Source organism: Lipophrys pholis (assembly GCF_963383615.2).
Source record: "Lipophrys pholis genome assembly, chromosome: 8".
NCBI lineage: Eukaryota > Metazoa > Chordata > Actinopteri > Blenniiformes > Blenniidae > Lipophrys > Lipophrys pholis.
In genome coordinates, this window is record NC_137630.1 from 31,894,386 (window position 1) to 31,913,872 (window position 19,487).

General features: G+C 46.4%; 2 protein-coding genes across 3 annotated transcripts in view; both read left to right on the forward strand.

Moving 5' to 3' along the window:
* The first annotated feature begins 297 nt into the window (after positions 1-297).
* On the forward strand, positions 298-4,010 carry rad51c (RAD51 paralog C). 2 transcript variants are annotated; one of them, XM_080469082.1, is made up of 4 exons: positions 298-498; positions 1,284-1,527; positions 2,175-2,391; positions 2,532-4,010. In XM_080469082.1, exons 1-4 carry the CDS (start codon positions 372-374, stop codon positions 3,033-3,035), a joined length of 1,092 nt encoding a protein of 363 aa, XP_080325208.1. In that variant the 5' UTR covers positions 298-371; the 3' UTR covers positions 3,036-4,010. The 2 variants fall into 2 exon arrangements, with proteins under 2 accessions (XP_080325208.1, XP_080325207.1); XM_080469081.1 differs by having other exon boundaries at positions 1,272-1,527; positions 2,532-3,592.
* Positions 4,011-5,695: 1,685 nt separating this feature from the next.
* The window catches only part of grm6a (glutamate receptor, metabotropic 6a), a 28,149-nt gene continuing 14,357 nt past the window's right edge, over positions 5,696-19,487 (forward strand). The window contains exons 1-7 of the mRNA XM_080469080.1: positions 5,696-5,819; positions 9,911-10,507; positions 15,126-15,342; positions 16,634-16,769; positions 17,275-17,429; positions 17,557-17,697; positions 17,861-18,061. Coding sequence (XP_080325206.1) covers positions 9,956-10,507; positions 15,126-15,342; positions 16,634-16,769; positions 17,275-17,429; positions 17,557-17,697; positions 17,861-18,061 — 1,402 coding nt within the window. The 5' untranslated portion in view covers positions 5,696-5,819; positions 9,911-9,955. The remainder of the gene's footprint in view (positions 5,820-9,910; positions 10,508-15,125; positions 15,343-16,633; positions 16,770-17,274; positions 17,430-17,556; positions 17,698-17,860; positions 18,062-19,487) is intronic.

Genomic DNA, 19,487 nt, shown 5'->3' on the forward strand with positions numbered 1-19,487 from the left:
CAAGCTGAAGGGACACCAGTCCGTCAAACACCCAGAGACAGTGTGTTTATCCTCAGTGAAAAGGAACTGATCATTACAAAATATGACAAAGAAACTGTATTTTACAAATAGTGTGTTATGGGGATCCTTCAACATTTTTTGGTTGTGGTGATGATTTCCTGAATTTAGAATGGGTCAAGATTAGGGCCCTCAATAAAAGAAAATAAAAAGAAAAGAAAAGAAAAGAAAAGAAAAGAAAAGAGAATCACTCTGAAGAGTTTGGGACCCTGTACTGACCCCTGGGGGACGCCACGACTCATGTCCAGTGAAATGCATGCCGGGAGAGCTGTCATGGCTTCATGTTGTGCTAGTAGTAGCAATTAGCAGCGAGCATGCAGGGGCCGCAGAGGCCGCTCTCCAGTCTGCCTCTGAGCTCCAGCGTCAAGGTCAAACTGCTCAGCGCTGGTTTCCAGTCCTCCGCCGACCTGCTGCACCTCAGCGCCCCGCAACTCGGCCAAGGTATCCCCGCTGCCCCGGTCCTCCCCCGCTTCCACCAGACTCCAGTCAAAATATCTAAATTTTTAGCTCTCAGATGTCCAACTTAGTGACGTCAAAACGGTTAAAACCTCTCCGTGGAATAAATATCACCTTAAAACTCACCACTTGTGTTTACAGTCAGGGGAAAACTAGCCGGATAACTGAATTTATATGCAGACTTATTTTCTTAATCATCATTTTAATACAGTAAACGAAACTTCTGACTGCACAGAACTCGGTTTCTTTTTTGGTAGATTTAAGATTAAACACAGTCACTAATCACAAGAATGTTTAAAACACTAAAAACCCATTGACGTGATTCTTTCAAACATTTGAATGAATTCGGCGTTGAGACACTACATGAAATTAGTATATTTAAGGATTTATTAAAAAAGATTCCATCGATGGCACAGTGGTAGAAGCAGATTTGGGATCGATTATTCAACGCCTTAAGTCTCACTGAAACAGTTTTTAACTGGGAACCTTTAAAGTTAGTAGGTGGGAACGTTCCATTTTCGCATTAACAGAAAAGTTGCATTTCCCCCCATTTCCATGAAGATGGAGTCGCGTTGTCTTAAAGTTGCGTTTTTTTCCAGTTTCCACGGCAACGAAGTTGAAGCAATGTCAAAAAAAAGTTGCTGTACCCCGTTTCCATGGAGATGGAATATGGCCAGTTCTACTTGAAAACATTGCTCTGTGAACTAAGACTGAGGGACTTGTTTCCATCCAGTGACTGGGGCTTTTCTAAAATTTAGTTTTGTTTGCAGAGGCTGGTTTGAGTCAGCAGGAGGCGCTGCAGGCACTGCAGATTGTAGGAGCAGCAGCAGGAGGAGGTGAAGGAGGAGGACTGTGCAGCTCTCTGACAGCTCTGGAGCTATTTCAGAAAGAGGAGGACTTGAGGAGCATCGTGACGTTCTCCTCGCAGCTCGATGCCGCTCTCGGCGGAGGAGTTCCCATCGGGAAAACTACGGAAATCTGCGGCGTTCCGGGAGTCGGAAAAACACAACTATGGTGGGACGGATACACACACACACTCATGCATCAACATTTAAATACATGTTTACAGCACTGTGCATTAGTTCTGCACCCGGTGAGGAAACATAGGAGGATTTAAAGCATAAAATTATAATTGAGGAAGGTGTTACATTTGATTTTGCTGATTTTATCGACACTTTAAAACAACATTTTAATTCCAGGTAATTTTACGTTTGTTTTTAAACATTGTACATGTATTAAAATGAATAAATATATCTTCACAGATAAAATCAGGTTTCGTCAAGTCAAATGGTAAAACATTAAAAAATAAAAAAAAAGTGTTTGTCATCATAAAAGCCAATAAAAAGGAGTGTGTTCAGTTAAAATGTTCTTCCTGTTTCGCAGCGAGTTTAAAACGTTTTCCAGTTGAAAAATAAAGAACCGAGGGAAATGAAATCCAGAAAGTGATGTCACGAATATTCATGCGCACATTTGCTCAACGTGACGCTTTCTTATATTTGGTGCCACAAAAATCAACCGATCAAAGAGCGTGAGCTCTGATTGGCTCCTTCCTCCGCCAGCTAGATGGCGTTATTTTAGCATTTCTTCTCTCACCTGATGACATCTTACAGAATTCATATTTTTGTGGTTGAAGACAAACGTAGCCACTCTCTGACGCTCAGCCTGCAGCTCGCCGTGGACGTTCAGGTGCCTCAGTGCTTCGGCGGGGTCGAAGGTCAAGTCGTCTTCATCGATACCGAGGGAACCTTCGTGCTCCAGAGGGCCGTGGACATCGCCGCCGCCGCCGTCAGACACTGCTCCTTATTGGCCGAGGACGAGGAGCAACGTGCCGCCATGACGAGCTTCACCGTGGAAACCGTCCTGTCCAACGTCCTGCTGGTAAATAGACTCAAACATGAGGAATGGACCAAAGCTCAGGTCTCAGGAGGTTAAACAACGTGTGGCGCTGTCTTCGTCGCCAGCTGTGATGTAACTCCTGAGCTTGCCCCTGATTGGCTGTCTCTTTCCGCCTCTCTCAGGTGCGTTGCCATGACTACGTCGACCTGCTCGCCGAGCTGCACCTCTTGCCCCGCCTCCTGGCAGACCGGCCGAGGGTCCGCCTCCTGGTGATCGACAGCGTGGCGGCGCCGTTCCGGCAGCTTTTCGACGACCTCTCTCTGAGGACACGCCTCCTGGGTGGGCTCTCCCAGCAACTCATCGCCATGGCAACGAGCCACCACATCGCGGTGGCTGTCACCAACCAGATGACCACGCGGCTGCTGCAGGGCGGGAGCTCGCAGCTGGTCCCCGCCCTCGGTGAGCTCTGGGGCCATGCCCTCACCACCAGGCTCCTCCTCCAGTGGGAGGGGCCTCGGCGGCTGGCCACCATCCTCAAATCACCGGCCCACCCGAAGGTCACCGTCCAGTACCGGCTCACGCCCGAGGGCTTCAGAGACGCCGATGCGCCGGAGCAGCCGCACGGCAAGCGGCCGAGGACAGGGAGCGACCAATCAGAGGCCAGCCTGGGCGAGGGCGGGAACTGATTGGTCCGAGGCTGGCAGCCAATCAGAGGCTGAGCTTTCATTATCACTGTGACATAAAATCCTCCGACTGTTATGAACAGAAACTTGTACTTTTTATAAAAAAATCACGAACATAAAGAACTCCTCAGGTGGAACTTTTTTGTGGACTTACTGAACGTTTTCCTTATTTGTGCCTTTTTCTTCTTTTGGTTCGATTTTAACCTAAAAAGAATTAAATCACTTTATTTTTACTTTCATATTTCAGCTGTGGGACAATCGCTCATAGACACGACATGACAACGTGAAATATTTGGCTCGAAAAGTAAATCTTGATTCAACTTTTATCAGAAAGGAAACCGACTCTATTTGACAGTGAAATAAAGAGTGAGGCCAGCAGGGGGCGCCACAGAACAGCTCACAAGCTCCTTTGAAAAGAGCTGGAACCGAAAGAAAAGCTGAAGGTTCTCCAGAACTGCTTTTATTTCAGACTTCCTGCTTCCTCTCAGGGATCAACGGTGGGATGGTACGAAACTTTCAAATGAAACCGATTACCAATAAAAGTGTTGACGTGTTCAAGTATTAAGTGTTTAGTTACCTGGATTACTCTTTACCAGACTGAAACTTTTCAAGAAGTGAAATTTGTCTCGAGTCACAAAACGTGTTCAAAATGACGATAACACAGTTTACTTTTGTACAATTCTAACTACATATACTAAACCCGTAAGTTATTTTAAGTTCCATAAAAATATAATTACTGTTTTTCTTCTTTTGTTTTACGCTATTTTACATTTTCAGGACATTTGTGACCAGAAGAAAAAACCTTTTGTAAAACGACTCAAATAAAAGAATCAGAATTACATGTAAACAACCAATAACATGCTAATTTGGGCGATTCTGAATGTAATCAGACCTTCCAATAATGTAATCAAGTACTAAGAGTGCTGTTGTTTCCTCAATGGATGAATACGGTCCCATTCAATATACTTGTTTTTCCACAATATTTATTTCCTTTTTGGGTAATATTACATCATGAATTTTTTTTTTTGTTATTTGGATAAAGGATCAAATATGTTGAGTATTTCAATACTGGAAGTTTCTGCTCTTCAAACCTCTAGAAAAGCTGCGGATCTTGTTCTCTTCTGAATCAGAACAAATATCGTGGCCTCCTGATATTTACTTTCTACAAAGTTTCTCAGGAAATCGGAGAAAAAAAATGCGACATTTATTCACAGACCGAAGAATTAAAGGTGTTTTTGTTTCCGTCTTCATTCCTCTAGAAAAGCTGTGAACGACATTCACTGGTTGGTAGAAACGCCGAAGCGACTGTCAAACGAGAGTTTGTCTTCGTCAAAACAAATGAAAACTTAGTTTTATTGTTGTATTATTCAGGAGGCTGCGGTTCCCGCGGCAACAGCAGATGTTGTCATTAATCCAGACAGCGGGAGAGACGAGATCAAAGTGGGATTAAACATCAGGAGGTAAACAATCAAACACCTGCGGGACACCTGGACAGGTTGCCTGGTTGCTATGTTGCCCCGTGGTGTTGCTCAATACTTGTGTTGCTTGATAGTTGCATGACTTAAACTATTATCATGGAATGCCGCAACACAGGCCACACAACACAGTCGTGCAACTCTCGAGCAACACAACAGAACAACACAGTGACACAACTATCAGGCAACGCAACAACGCAGCACGAGAAAGTCTACAACACAGCAACAGAACAATCAAGCCACAATCAAGCAACACAGCTTGATTGTGGCTTGACTGAAAACCATCGGGCAACACAGCACACACAATTACCAGGCAACACAGCAACAACTATCAGGCAACGCAGCAAATAAACACGACACAGCAATGCAACACATAAAGCAACTATTCGGTAACACGGAACAGCAACACAACTATCAGGCAACGCGCAGTGTTGTGTTGTGTTGCCTGATGGTTGCATTGCTGTGTTGTTGCCTGATAGCGGTGTTGTGTTGCCTGATAGTTGTTTTGCTTGGTAGTTGTGTTGCTCTGTTGCCTTATAATTGTGTTGCTGTGTTGTTGCCTGATAGTTGTGTTGCCCGATAAGTTCAGTTGCATTGCTGTGCTGGTCAATGGTTGCTTGATAGTCATGTTGCTTAGTAGTTGTGTTGCTGTGTTGCATTGCCTGAAAGTTGTTGCTGTGTTGTGTTGCAGGCTGTCCCATGTTGCGTTGCTGTGTTCTCTGGTAGTTGTGTCACTACATTGCTCTGTTGTGTTGCTTGATAGCTATGTGTTGCTGTTTTGCCTGATAGTTGTGTCCCTGTGTTGTGTTGCAGGCTGACTCATGTTGCGTTGCTGTGTTGCCTGATAGTTGTGTTCCTACGTTGTTCTGTTGTGTTGCCTAATAGTTGCATTGCTGTGTTGCTTTTGAGTGTTGCCTAATAGTTGCATTGCTGTGTTGCTTTTGAATGTTGCCTGATAATTGTTGCTGTGTTGCCTTATAGTTGTGTTGCTCTGTTGTTGCGTCATAGTTGTGTTGCCTAAAAAGTTGTCTCGTGTTGCGTTGCTGTGTTGCCCAATAGCCACACACACACACACACACACACACAAACACACACACACACACACACACACACACAGACACACACACACACACACCCGGAGCTCTCCGCTGATTGGCGGAGCGGAGCGGCTCTCTCTCCCCGCCCCGCAGCGTCCGAGCGCCGGGCTGAAGGCAGGAGACTCACCGGAACAGCACCGGAGCAGCACCGGGACCGGGGCAGCTCTCTGCGGACCTCCGGACCGGACCGAGCGGGACCGGACCGGGAGGAGACGGTGAGTCCCGAACCCACTGCCCCTCTCTCCCAGATTTAACCGGATTAATAATCCAACATGAGGATTTTTCATTAAAACAATCAACTAAACTGAACTTCGTTATAACGGAATCAATACGATTGAGATTAATTATGAATTATTCTTATTATTCGTTAGGCTGACATATTGACAAAAACCTCTCGGTTCATAATCTCGTTTTTCTCATGATTTGAGTTTAATTATTGATCTTTGCAGCTTTTAATGATCATTTTCTGTCTTTTTCCTGATGTTTCCGTTAAAAACTTCTAAACTGTATCTTGCTCTTTTTTTTTTCGAATTAAATCTGATGTGAGAAAAAAACCCTCCTACATATAATATATAGTGTCAATCAGTTAAGAAAACCGTCTGGAACCTTCATCTAAGATTACGTCAAACGAAACCAGACCCAGACATTTAACATGACCTCCTTAATCCCACATTTTAAACCATTTCTTTCTGCACCTGACCAGGAATCAAATACTCTAAAATGTAGATTATTTTAAAGAAGCCCAGAACCCGAACAGATGGATTTCTTTTCCAGATTTGATTCATTATTTTAGATTCGGACTCTGGAAAGAAAATCTTTAAATTTTAGATTGATTCTGAAAACCAGAGCTGGATTATTGAAAGAGACTCTGACCAGGATTCTTTAGACCTGATCAAGGCTCCTCAGAGCAGAACCGATTTCTTTACACAGATTTTCTTAGTCTTAAAACCAGACTTGGTTCTGTTTGTAACTCGTGGAATATAAAAAAAAACAAAACAGACGGGCACTCATGGAATTTGACTTCTTAAAATACACCTGGACTCTTAAACATTCTCCGACCCTGTTTGCTTTCCTCTACTTAGAATTGGTTGTCAATTTGATTATTCCACAGATAATTACCACATAAAGTCTCCAATGGACCATCAAACCTGAAGAATAAATGTTTCCTTGCTGTTTCAGCAAAACTCTTGCGTTTTCGTTTTGGAAAAGTTCCGCATTTACGAGGAAACCTTTTCAAAAGGACGTCTGTCTCCACGGAAATGGCAGAAGTGCTGAAAACCATGTCGTTTTCATGTTGGGCCACTAGTGGGTGCTGTTGATGACATCATCGTTTTCCGCAGATGTGCGTCTCGCCCGTCCACACCTCAAAGCCGGGTCGGCGTTTATTTCAGATGACCGGATGCAGACCAGTAAATGTAAATGGTAGAGCCGCCGCCTGCTCATTAAAAATCATTACAACTAAGATTTTCTTTTGTCCGTTTGTTTCAATACTTTTCTCTCCTTTGGTGTGGAACACACGTGCAGTAGCAACGTCTCTGCCGTCGACATGGAGACGGAGCGTTTCCAAAAAAACTTGTGTTTCCCCCCCGTTTCCACAGAGCATTTTCAAAAAGCTCCACCTTGGGAGAATTTTGAAAATGTCGAGTTTTCAGTGACTCCAAGCGCCATTATCGTGTAAACACCCCCGAAGCGCAACAGAAGACCCTTTAAACCAGAGCTGGGCTCTTTAGAACACACTCAGTCTGTCAACTCCACCTGGATCCTTTAAACCAACCAAGACTCTCCGGTCCTGACTGACCGGATCCTCGAAATACGATTTAGGTTCTCTGATCCAGAGCGCCACTCTTGAAGGTAAAACATTTAACTCCACCTCAACCCTTCAGACGCGAGTAGGACTCTTTAAAACAGAAAAAGCAGACAGACTTTTCATGATGAACCTGAATTAACTCCAGACTATTTGTTGACATAAACCTTCGTTGAGCCGCTCCGGTTACCTTTTTGTTTTTTTTAAGCTTCGGTTCTATCAAACGGTGGAACAGCATGTTGGAGGGTTAAATCATGACACTTTGAGAGCAGGCTGAGCTTTGGATGGATTCAGGCTGTTAAAATTTAAACAGCCTCTGTAATACTCTCTGACTTTTACATTTGAACCCATCAGCGTTTTAAATAATGCATCACAAGCCTCCAAACGCAGGAATCAAACTCTGCATCCCCAAAGGATTTTCTCAGGACATCTTGATGTGACAATAACGACGGTATGAGTCAACATGCAGACGAGTCATTAACTCTGGTGGCTGGAGGGACTGGCGTCTAATGTAGAGGGTGGATCAGGAGGGAGATGCTCTATAATCTGTAGTTAGAGGAGGAAGATGCTCTATAATCTGGAAGGTAGGAGGAAGATGCTCTATAATCTGGATGTTATAGGAGTAAGATGCTCTATAATCTGATGTTAGAGGGGGAAGATGCTCTATAATCTGGATGTTATAGGAATACGATGCTCTATAATCTGATGTTAGAGGGGGAAGATGCTCTATAATCTGGATGTTATAGGAATACGATGCTCTATAATCTGATGTTAGAGGGGGAAGATGCTCTATAATCTGGACGTTAGGAAGAAGATGCTCTATAATCTGGCCGTTATAGGAGGGACATGCTCTATAATCTGGACGTTATAGGAGCAAGATGCTCTATAATCTGGATGTTATAGGAGGAAGATGCTCTATAATCTGGGAGGTAGGAGTAAAATGCTCTATAATCTGGATGTTATAGGAGTAAGATGCTCTATAATCTGGAAGGTAGGAGGCAGATGGTCTATAATCTGGATGTTATAGGAGGGACATGCTCCATAATCTGGACGTTAGTGCTTTAGGACAGATCCAGATTAAGCAGGAAAAAGTGACAGCTGCTCTGCAACTCCTCAATCGTTCCACCTGAGAGAAAAGTAAAAGTTCCTAATCTAATAACTAGTTCCTGACTCATTACTAGCAGGAGTAATGATGTTTTCAGGAACATGTCACATGCTGGTGTTTCCATGTCGTGTTGTTTTTTCTGATGTTTTGAGGATTTGAGACTTTCCTTATGTTCATTCTGCAATCGGACGCCGTTTCAAACATTCCTTTCTTTCTTTTTTCGTGTCGTTGTCTAATAGAAAACATCTGTGTGTCCATTTCCTGACGCTCACTTTCTGCTCCATCTCCGTCCACTCACTGCTTTTATGGAGTTTTTTTTTGCTCTTGCTGAAGCACAAAGCAGCACTAAGTGCTTTACAGGTGCAAAGAAATTGCATCAAAGTGAAACACATAAAACAGATGAACATGAAAAGACACGAAAACATTGAAAGACAGGAAACATGGATACAGCATCGACAGATTTCCTGAACTGAAGATGTTCGTCCACTAAAGTATTGACATGAAAGTTGAAGGCGACACTGAATAAAAGTGAAAGTTTGTTTCCCGGCCGGAGCAACGAAACTCGAAAAAAATTGTGGTTTGAAACTCGTGAAAGATGCGGTGTGTTGGAGTACTTCATATCCCGGACAAGCAGATCTGATATCAGCTTAAAACAGAATAAACTGAAGTTAAAACTCTACTGCTGATAATCTGCACCATCGGCCCTCTGGCCACCACCACCCACTCACTCACTCTCACACTACACAGGCACAGGCAGTTCGGGGTTCAGTGTCTTGCTCAAGGACACTTCGGCACGTGGGCCGGTAGAGATGGGAATAGAACCTGCAACCCCCCGATAGGGAGGCGACCGCTCTACCAACCAAGCCATGACGCCCTGAACATGAAACATGAAGCCAGAAAAGCAGTAAAAAAAAAATTTGTGTGGAAAACCAGAGTAAAAGTCGACCCCAGAGGTTGGCAACCGTCCAAAGCTCCGTGAAAACCAGACAGGAAGTGAGGCTTCCGACACAAAACCAGTGAAAACACATCATTTTTGTGTTTTTGTTTCAGAAAAGTTTCACGTTTACATGGCTACGATCTGAAAACCATGCAGTTAGCATGCCAGGCCACAGGTCGGCGCTGTTGGTTATTCTTTTGTATGATAATTATAATTTGAAGTAAAGAAATGGAGAAGGAAGCCTCCACTCAGGTCAGTGTGTCGACACACTTCAGAATAAAGAAAAACTGCTCTTCTTTTTCACCTAAACCAACTAGTTAGTGACGCGACGCCACTGACTGCCAGCGATGCCCAGCTGGTGCTTTCTGATTTAAACGGCTGCCTGACGGGTTGGTTGGTTTGATCTTTCATCAATGACTTATTACTTTATTGGCTGATTGATTGATTGATTTCTCCTCAGGTGTCCACACCATGATGAAAACTGTCTGTTGATCATCACCTCAGGATGACACCATCAGGCCCCACCCTCTCCTCGGACCTCGTCCAGCATCTTCATTGTCATGGCCCCGCCCTGTGGCCCCGCCTCCTGCTGTCCCTCTGGCTGTGGATTGGTGGACGGGTCCTCCAGGTGCACGCCTCTCATCAGCACTTCCACCCTCACTCCATCAAGATTCTCGGCGACATCACTCTGGGTGGCCTGTTCCCCGTCCATGCCCGTGGCCCCCATGGGCTGGACTGTGGCGAGCTGAAGAAGGAGAAAGGAATCCACCGCATGGAGGCCATGCTGTACGCACTGGACCAGATCAACAGCGACTCCGAGCTTCTGCCCAACATCACGCTGGGCGCCCGCATCCTGGACACCTGCTCCAGAGACACCTACGCCCTGGAGCAGTCGCTCACCTTCGTCCAGGCGCTCATCCAGAAGGACACGTCCGACATCCGCTGTTCCAACGGAGAGCCTCCCTTGATCCGCAAACCGGAGAGGGTGGTGGGAGTGATCGGAGCGTCCGGCAGCTCCGTGTCCATCATGGTGGCCAACATCCTGCGACTGTTCGAGGTAACGACACACCTGCAGAGGTCAGACACCCGGGAACGTACAGGTAACACCTGGGAACTTACAGGTGACACCTGGGAAAGTACAGGTAACGCCTGGGAACGTACAGGTAACACCTGGGAACTTACAGGTGACACCTGGGAACTTACAGGTGACACCTGGGAAAGTACAGGTAACGCCTGGGAAAGTACAGGTAACGCCTGGGAACGTACAGGTGACGCCTGGGAACGTACAGGTGACACCTGGGAACGTACAGGTAATGCCTAGGAACGTACAGGTGACGCCTGGGAACGTACAGGTAACACCTGGGAACGTACAGGTGACACCTGGGAACGTACAGGTAATGCCTAGGAACGTACAGGTGACACCTGGGAACGTACAGGTAACACCTGGGAACGTACAGGTGACACCTGGGAACGTACAGGTAATGCCTAGGAACGTACAGGTGACACCTGGGAACGTACAGGTGACGCCTGGGAAAGTACATGTGACGCCTGGGAACGTACAGGTGACGCCTGGGAACGTACAGGTGACGCCTGGGAACGTACAGGTGACGCCTGGGAACGTACAGGTGACACCTGGGAAAGTACAGGTGACGCCTGGGAACGTACAGGTGACGCCTGGGAACGTACAGGTGACACCTGGGAAAGTACAGGTGACGCCTGGGAACGTACAGGTGACACCTGGGAAAGTACAGGTGACGCCTGGGAACGTACAGGTGACGCCTGGGAACGTACAGGTGACACCTGGGAAAGTACAGGTGACGCCTGGGAAAGTACAGGTGACGCCTGGGAACGTACAGGTGACACCTGGGAACGTACAGGTAACACCTCGACAGCAGAAAACATCAAAGGTAGGAAGGAGTTTACAGCAGGAAACCAGTTGAAGCAAAAAAGAATAGAGGTCTCTGATATCAAAAGACAACCATCGAAAACAGTGGAATATAGAACAAGACAGTAAAACATTGAAGAAAGTGGACAAGAGTAGAATCTAGTGGAAACCAATAAACTACAGTGGAAGATTGTCGACAACATTAGAGAACTGTAGAATATATAGAGAACACCATTAGATAGTAGATAACAGTGAAAGACAGTAGAAGATGGAGGAAGGCAATAGACAAAAGAATAGGATAATAGAAAACATTAAGGGACATTAGACAACTACAGAAGACAGTAGACATTAGTAGAAGACAGTATCAGGCACACGGTGGATGAAACAGTCTGGTTGGTGGATTAGTGTTTTAAATAGACAGTTTGTGTCTGGATGACTGACTGACTCTAATGAAAGCTTTTAATGACTGTTAGAGTGAGTGAGTGAGTGTGTGTGTGTGTGTGTGTGTGTGTGTGTGTGTGTGTGTGTGTGTGTGTGTGTGTGTGTGTGTGTGTGTGTGTGTGTGTGTGTGTGTGTGTGTGGGTGCGTGTGTGTGTGTGTGTGTTTCCAGGGACAGACAATAGAACTCAGACCTGTTTCGTCCTTCCACTGCAGTACTCACTGCAGAATAGTTTTTAGTGATGTTTACAGTGAAGGTGCTGGCGACATTAGAAGACATTTAGATGAGTAGTAGTAGTAACTAATAGTAATACTCTTAATAGAAAACAGGAGAAGTTCATACATATTAGATGACAGTAGACAGTGACAGTGAAAGACGGCAGTGAACGTTAGAAAACATTGAAGATCAAAACAGAAGATTAAAGAGCGTGGAAGAGAGTAGAACTCCGATAGAAGACAGGACACAGTGAGATCAATCATTTTAACAGGCGAGGAAGACAATAGGATTATACACACTGTAGTACACTAGAAGCTCAGTAGAAGACAAGAAGACACTTTGTGGGATAAAAGGACGACTGTCGGTTCAGATCAGGTTCAAGGGTTCTACCGGTGAAGCTCATAGAAGATAATGAAAGTGAACGACAGTAGAACATGTTGACAAAAGTCAGTAGACGCTAGAAGGCAGTGCTAATCACTGACAGAAAAACACAAGAGAAGAAAAACAGTAGAGGCCATTGATAGTCAAAGATATGAAAAAATAGAAAACAGTATGAGGTGTTGACAGTAGAAGACAAACTTCTCGGTGGTAAAGGACATTTGAAGAAAATCCAAGATGGTAGAAGATAGAAGACGGCACGAGTCGTTGACAGTAAAACACAATAAAAAACATCCAAGACAGTAGAAAACAGTAGAAGTTATTGACAGAAGTTACAAGATATTGAAAGACAGTGGAAGAGAGATGAAGGCAGAGGAAGTTGTTATCAGTTAAAGATGGTAGAAGTTGATAGTGGGGACATTTCCCCACATTACAAGGAGAGGTCCAGACAGTAGAAGACAGTAGAGGACAGTAGAAGACAGTAGAAGACAGTAGAAGTGGTAACAAAGTTTGTGTGTTTTGTCAACATGGCTGCTTTAAAGACTTCCTGTTTGTTTCATTCCACTGAAGGATCTCAGTGATGATGATGATGGCTGTCATAACGAGGTCTGCTCCTGTTAATGTGGAGCCTTTCATTAATCTGCACACACACACACACACACACACACACACACACACACACACACACACACACACACACACACACACACACACACACACACACACACACACACACACACACACACACACGTTCAGCAATGTGTGTTAATGTGATTGTTATTCATTTTATAAAGGCTCTGACACACATTTGGCTGGGCTGTTACACAACACTAATCCGGTGTGTGTGTGTGCGTGTGTGTGTGTGTGTGTGTGTGTGTGTGTGTGTGTGTGTGTGTGTGTGTGTGTGTGTGTGTGTGTGTGTGTGTGTGTGTGTGTTACCTTTTGGGTTCTTGTTCCGGTGTAAACTGGGTGTTAGTGGATGCCGGTTGTCCTCACGGGGCACCAGAGGCCTCGTCCTGATGAGGTTATGCTGTTTATGATGAGTGGAAGTCAACAACACAGTGTGTATCTGTTTACCTTCACTGTCTTCAGGTTGAACGGTGGCTTTATATCTACCGTTTCTTTTTAGGTTATCAGCAGAACGTTTACTTTCCTAAATCTAAGCGACAATCTGGACAATTATGCTTGTTTTGCTGATAATAACCAAATAAAATGTAATGGATTGTTATGGTGACTGTCAAAATAAAACCACCAAAGTGATTGTTATTAAGGTGACTGTCAAAATAAAACCACCAAGTTGGATTGTTATGGTGACTGTCAAAATAAAACCACCAAAGTGATTGTTATTATGGTGACTGTCAAAATAAAACCACCAAGTTGGATTGTTATTATGGTGACTGTCAAAATAAAACCACCAAGTTGGATTGTTATTATGGTGACTGTCAAAATAAAACCACCAAGTTGGATTGTTATGGTGACTGTCAAAATAAAACCACCAAGTTGGCTCGTTATTTCGGTAAAACTGTTCCACCTTGGGAGCCGTTTTCAAAAAGTTGCCTTTTCAGTGGCTCTGAGCTCTGCAGTCGTGTAAACGGAGATCAAAATACAGTGAAAATGTCACATTTTCACTTAAAAACCTTAATTTTAGACAGACTACCTCATGTCTGATAGTAACTATTCAAGTTTATTTTGAAGAGTTTGTGTTCAGTTTGAAGGTTCCCGGTCAGGTCATAAAGATCCAGGTATGATCTAAAGAATCGTGGTCATATTTACAGAATGTGTAAAGACTTTTCCACACAATCATGATAATTAGTTAAAACATGTCTACAAATGAGCGGTTCCATAAACATTCGCCCGCTTTACGGTGACTGACCCAATTCAACCGCCAGTCGCTGCTCAACGCCTCACAATTAGTGGAATGGAGATCACCTGAGTGCGCACACACACACACACACACACACACACACACACACACACACACACACACACACACACACACACACACACACACACACACACACACACACACACACACACACACACACACACACACACACACTTTTCAGCAGCTCTGTGAAAAAGAGAGAAAGAGGAATATCGTACGTCTATGTTGTGTAAATAGGTGGAAATGAGATTTTCTGAAAAAGCTTGATAGCAGAAACGCTGCCTCTGCTCATGGATACCATGTAGATAGTAAAGAGTTCTGCACATGCTCAGTAGAGCCAATCAGAACAAAGTTTCCTCCGTGATGTCATGACTCCCAGTCCATATTCTCCTGGACTTGGTGGTTTTATTTTGACAGTCCAAATTGCAAATGTCCGTGTTCTCCCAGTGTTAATATTTATCGCCTGTTGAACTCTGCTGCGTGTGTGTGTGTGTGTGTGTGTGTGTGTGTGTGTGTGTGTGTGTGTGGGTGTGTGTGTGTGTGTGTGTGGGTGTGTGTGTGTGTGTGTGTGGTTTCATTACAAAAACAAACAACAGCTCCCACTAGTGGCCCAACATGAACACAACATCTCTTCAGTGTTTTTGCTGTTGCCTTGGAAATGGACATTGTTTTCAGAATGTTGCCGTGTGGACGTGAAACTTTTCTGAAATGAAAAGACGATACAGACAGAAAGAGAGGAGCTCATTGTGAGGAGGGATTCAAACCCGGGTTCCGTTGCGGAGCAGGAATTCAAAATGTTGACTTATTGAGCAGTGAGCGGTTGGTTTAGGTTCACCTGCCTCCAGATCTCAGATTGTCTTCCCGTCCCATAGATCCCTCAGGTGAGCTACGCCTCCACGGCCCCGGAGCTCAGCGACAACAATCGGTACGACTTCTTCTCCCGGGTGGTTCCTCCGGACTCCTACCAGGCTCAGGCCATGCTGGACATCGTCAAAGCTCTGGGCTGGAACTACGTCTCCACGCTGGCCTCGGAGGGAAACTACGGAGAGAGTGGAGTCGACGCCTTCATGCAGATCTCCAGAGAGGCTGGTAGGACCCCCCTGTCCTCCAACCCCCCCTGTCCTCCGACCCTCCCTATCCTCCGACCCCCCCTGTCCTCCAACCCCCCCTGTCCTCCAACCGCCCCTATCCTCCGACCCCCCCTGTCCTCCGACCCCCCCTAACCTCCGACCCCCCCTGTCCTCCAACCCCCCCTGTCCTCCGACCCCCCCTATCCTCCGACCCCCCCTGTCCTCCAACCCCCCCTGTCCTCCGACCCCCCCTATCCTCCGACCCCCCCTGTCCTCCGACCCCCCCTAACCTCCGACCCCCCCTGTCCTCCAACCCCCCCTGTCCTCCGACCCCCCCTATCCTCCGACCCCCCCTGTCCTCCAACCCCCCCTGTCCTCCGACCCCCCCTATCCTCCAACCCCCCCTGTCCTGCAACCCACCCTGTCCTCCGACCCACCCTGTCCTCCAACCCCCCCTGTCCTCTGACCCCCCCTATCCTCCGACCCCCCGTCCTCCGACCCCCCCTATCCTCCGACCCCCCCCTATCCTCCGACCCCCCCTATCCTCCGACAACCCCTGTCCTCCAACCCCCCCTATCCTCCAACCCCCCCTGTCCTCCGACCCCCCAGAAGCCCACAGAGTTTCATCGTTTTAAAGTTCACACTATACCTGCATTTGGGGGTCCCACAACGGCCACTGAAAACGCAACTTTTTGAAAATACTCCTTGTCCGTCTCCATAGAAACGGGGGGAAACGCATCTTTTCGAAAACTCTGTGTAGACGGTGGAAACGCTGCTGCTAAGCGTACGCACTACACCATCGTCACATTTGCTTGGATCTTGAGTTATTGTACCAAATATTAAATACCATTCAAATAATGTACAAATAGCTTGTTTAGTTTTTACATTTCCTGTTAAATAACAACATGAACATTTCCGTATTTTCTCCCCTGATGCAATATGAGTACAATAATCTAGTATTTCAGTGTCGGCGTCCAAAGAGAAAAAAACCTAAAGTCAAGTCAGCTATCATTTTATAACACTTTACAAAAAGAAGCCAAAGTGCTTCACATAATAGACTCATGGAATTACATTAAAAGAGTTGGTAATAAAGCAATAACATACAGTAAAAGAAACAATAACAGCAGGCGCAGCGTCTCAGACATGGTCAAAAGCCCGAGAATCAAACTGAGACAGTGAAGGACATTGTCTGACGAAAAGAGAACAATTCCAGCAAAGATGAAAACAGAACAACAAAGTGGCCCCAATATAGAACCCTGTGGAACTCCGTTGAGCCTCTCCTCCTCTCAGTACCTCTCTGGTCTCACCAGGTGGCGTCTGCATCGCTCAGTCGGTGAAGATTCATCGTGAGGCGACAGACGGAGAGTTTGACAAGATCGTCAAACGTCTGATGGAGACGAGTAACGCCAGAGGAGTGATCATCTTCGCTAACGAGGACGACATCAGGTAAAACCCCGACTAACATTACCAGACAAGCGACTGACACTAACCGGACAACTGCAGCGAGAACGTGTTTACTGTAACTGGTAAACTTCTTCAAAAACAAAACGGGGATGAGATACTTCACCAGAGAGAGAGAGAGAGACCAAGGTCAACGTTTTCAGGAGAACAGAGTGAAACAGCAGCTCAGGTAATACCAAAGCTAGAACCCAGTATTTAACGGAACGGAGGGACAATAACTATGAATTTCTTCCGCTGTGTTAAACTGGTTTGACTCTTGCAAGATATCCTGTGTCAACAGGTAATTATGAATCTGAGCCTATGAAAATCACTTGTGGGGTCCCTCAAGGCTCCATGCTGGTGCCTCTTTAATTCACCGTCGACAAGCTCCCTCTGGCTCGGATCGTAGAACATCACATGTCCTATCAGAAAGATTGCAGGTGACACCCGGCAGTGCTAGAACTGGTAACTCACTGTGTTATGATGGGTTCTCCACATCTGGGTGTGCCAGGCGTGTCCTCGAGGCCGCGAAACGAGCCAACCTGACGGGTCACCTCCTGTTCGTTGGGTCGGACAGCTGGGGGGCGAAGAGCTCGCCGGTGACCGAGCTGGAGGACGTCGCCGAGGGCGCCGTCACCATCCTGCCAAAACGGGCCTCCATCGACGGTAACGGCAGGAAAAGTCCTCCACCGCTGACTCTGACATGCAGCTTTGTTTATATCTTTGGAACTGTGTGTGTGTGTGTGTGTGTGTGTGTGTGTGTGTGTGTGTGTGTGTGTGTGTGTGTGTACAGGTTTTGATCAGTACTTCATGTCCCGTTCTCTGGAGAACAACCGCAGGAACATCTGGTTCGCTGAGTTCTGGGAGGACGACTTCAGGTGTAAACTGACCCGGCCGGGAATCAAACTGGACCCTGACAAGAAGAAATGTACAGGTACACACACACACACACACACACACACACACACACACACACACACACACACACACACACACGGCCTCTGCAGTAACTTCAGCTGACATCCAGATTCTAGAGCATCTTCCTCCCACTAGCTGATGTGGAGTCGATCTCTCTCCTGACATGCGACCGGCTGCAGGTGAGGAGAGGATTGGACGCGACTCGACGTACGAGCAGGAGGGGAAGGTCCAGTTTGTGATCGACGCCGTCTACGCCATGGCCCACGCTCTGCACAACATGCACCAGGACCTTTGTCCCGGCAGCTTCGGCGTCTGCAGCAACATGGACCCGGTGGAGGGCCGCCTGCTGCTGGACTACATCCACGCTGTCAACTTCAACGGTGAGAACACCCGCCTGGAACAAGCAGACTACCGTCCGGTCTTGTGTTTAGTACAGAGCACTACTTTTCTAGTTTTTTTCTCGTTAAAATCTACGATATGTGACATCTGTAGTCGGAGACCCGCTGACACAACAACGTTTTCTGTGAAGATGCAAACAACTCGTCCATTTCTACGACAACTCTGAAAACATTTTGAGATTTGCTCCCAAGGTGGAACTCTTAGAAAATACTCGGACTACATCCAGAGCAGACGGCGGAAACGCCGCTACTGCATGTGTGAGCAGATGGACAATAGCAGACATGGCGGCCTCCAGAGAGGCATAACTCCTGGTCTGTTGTAGGTGTGTCGTCTGTACTGGTAGTTTTACAGTTGAGAGTCGCTCGAACTTCATCCAATTCATCGTCTGTTCGTACAAATGTGGTGTTCCCAGTGTTTTGTTCTCTGTGTGCATGTGTGTGTGGTTTCATTACATAAACAATCAACAGCACCAACTCATAGCCCAACATGGGAACGACATCGTCATCAGAACGTCATCGTGAAAACGCAAAAACAAACGTAAAAACGATGCGCTGTCACTCGTGTAAACGGGACCTAAAGCTTTTTTGAAGAATGGAACCGCCTGAAGCTTCGGGAGCGTTGGAGACATCGCCGACTTCATTCAGAGGAAACGCTGACCGACATTCTGTTCCGTTTGAACTCTGCCAGGCTGGAACGGCTGAGAATCAGGTTCTCCGAGTTCCTCCAGAGGAGCAGCGGCGGCTTCATACTGTTCCATATTTTATAAAGACGAGAAGCTGCAGCGGCTCGAGAACCGACAGGATCTAAAGTGGAGCGACCAGAGCGACGTCTGTCCTCTGTCCTTCCACCTGTCTGCTCACACATCCGTCCACCTGTCAATCTTCCGCTCTGTCTTCCTGTCTGTCCTCTGCTTATCCACCACCCTGCCCACCGCTCTGTCTATGCATCAGTCCACCCGTCTCTTCAAACGTCAGTCTGTCCGTCTCACTGTCTCTCGCTCGTCTCTCCATTGCTGTATGAACACCGTTCTTCTCTGGTGTGAATATTTGATGTGTTGAGTGGAAGTGTGTCCTTACTCGGGTGCGTGGGTACTTCTGGGAGTTTGGCCTTTGGTGAACTGTGTGTTTGATTCACTGAGATTGCAACAGGACTGGTAACGGGTGTCTGCAGTCTAAGAAGAACTCCGGCCGTGGTTTCCTGACAGAACCCGAGTATTTTCAGTCGGTGTCGCTTTGACTCGTCTGCACGGCGCCGGCGCCCGGGCATTTTCAAAAAGTTCCACTTCGGGAGCCGTTAAAAAGCGTAGCGTTCTCAGCGTCTCCGAGCAGCGCTGTCATGTTAACAAACTCCCGAAACGCAACCAATGTTTTGCATTTTCACTTGAAATCGTTGCCGAGGAAACGGGTT

Excerpts from the sequence above, each read along its gene's own strand:
- rad51c (XM_080469081.1), top strand. The coding sequence starts at position 372 with ATGCAGGGGCCGCAGAGGCCGCTCTCCAGTCTGCCTCTGAGCTCCAGC. Across the intron at positions 499-1,271 it reads CGCCCCGCAACTCGGCCAAG|TTTTGTTTGCAGAGGCTGGT; the intron begins GTATCCCCGCTG and ends TCTAAAATTTAG. Across the intron at positions 2,392-2,531 it reads TCCTGTCCAACGTCCTGCTG|GTGCGTTGCCATGACTACGT; the intron begins GTAAATAGACTC and ends CGCCTCTCTCAG.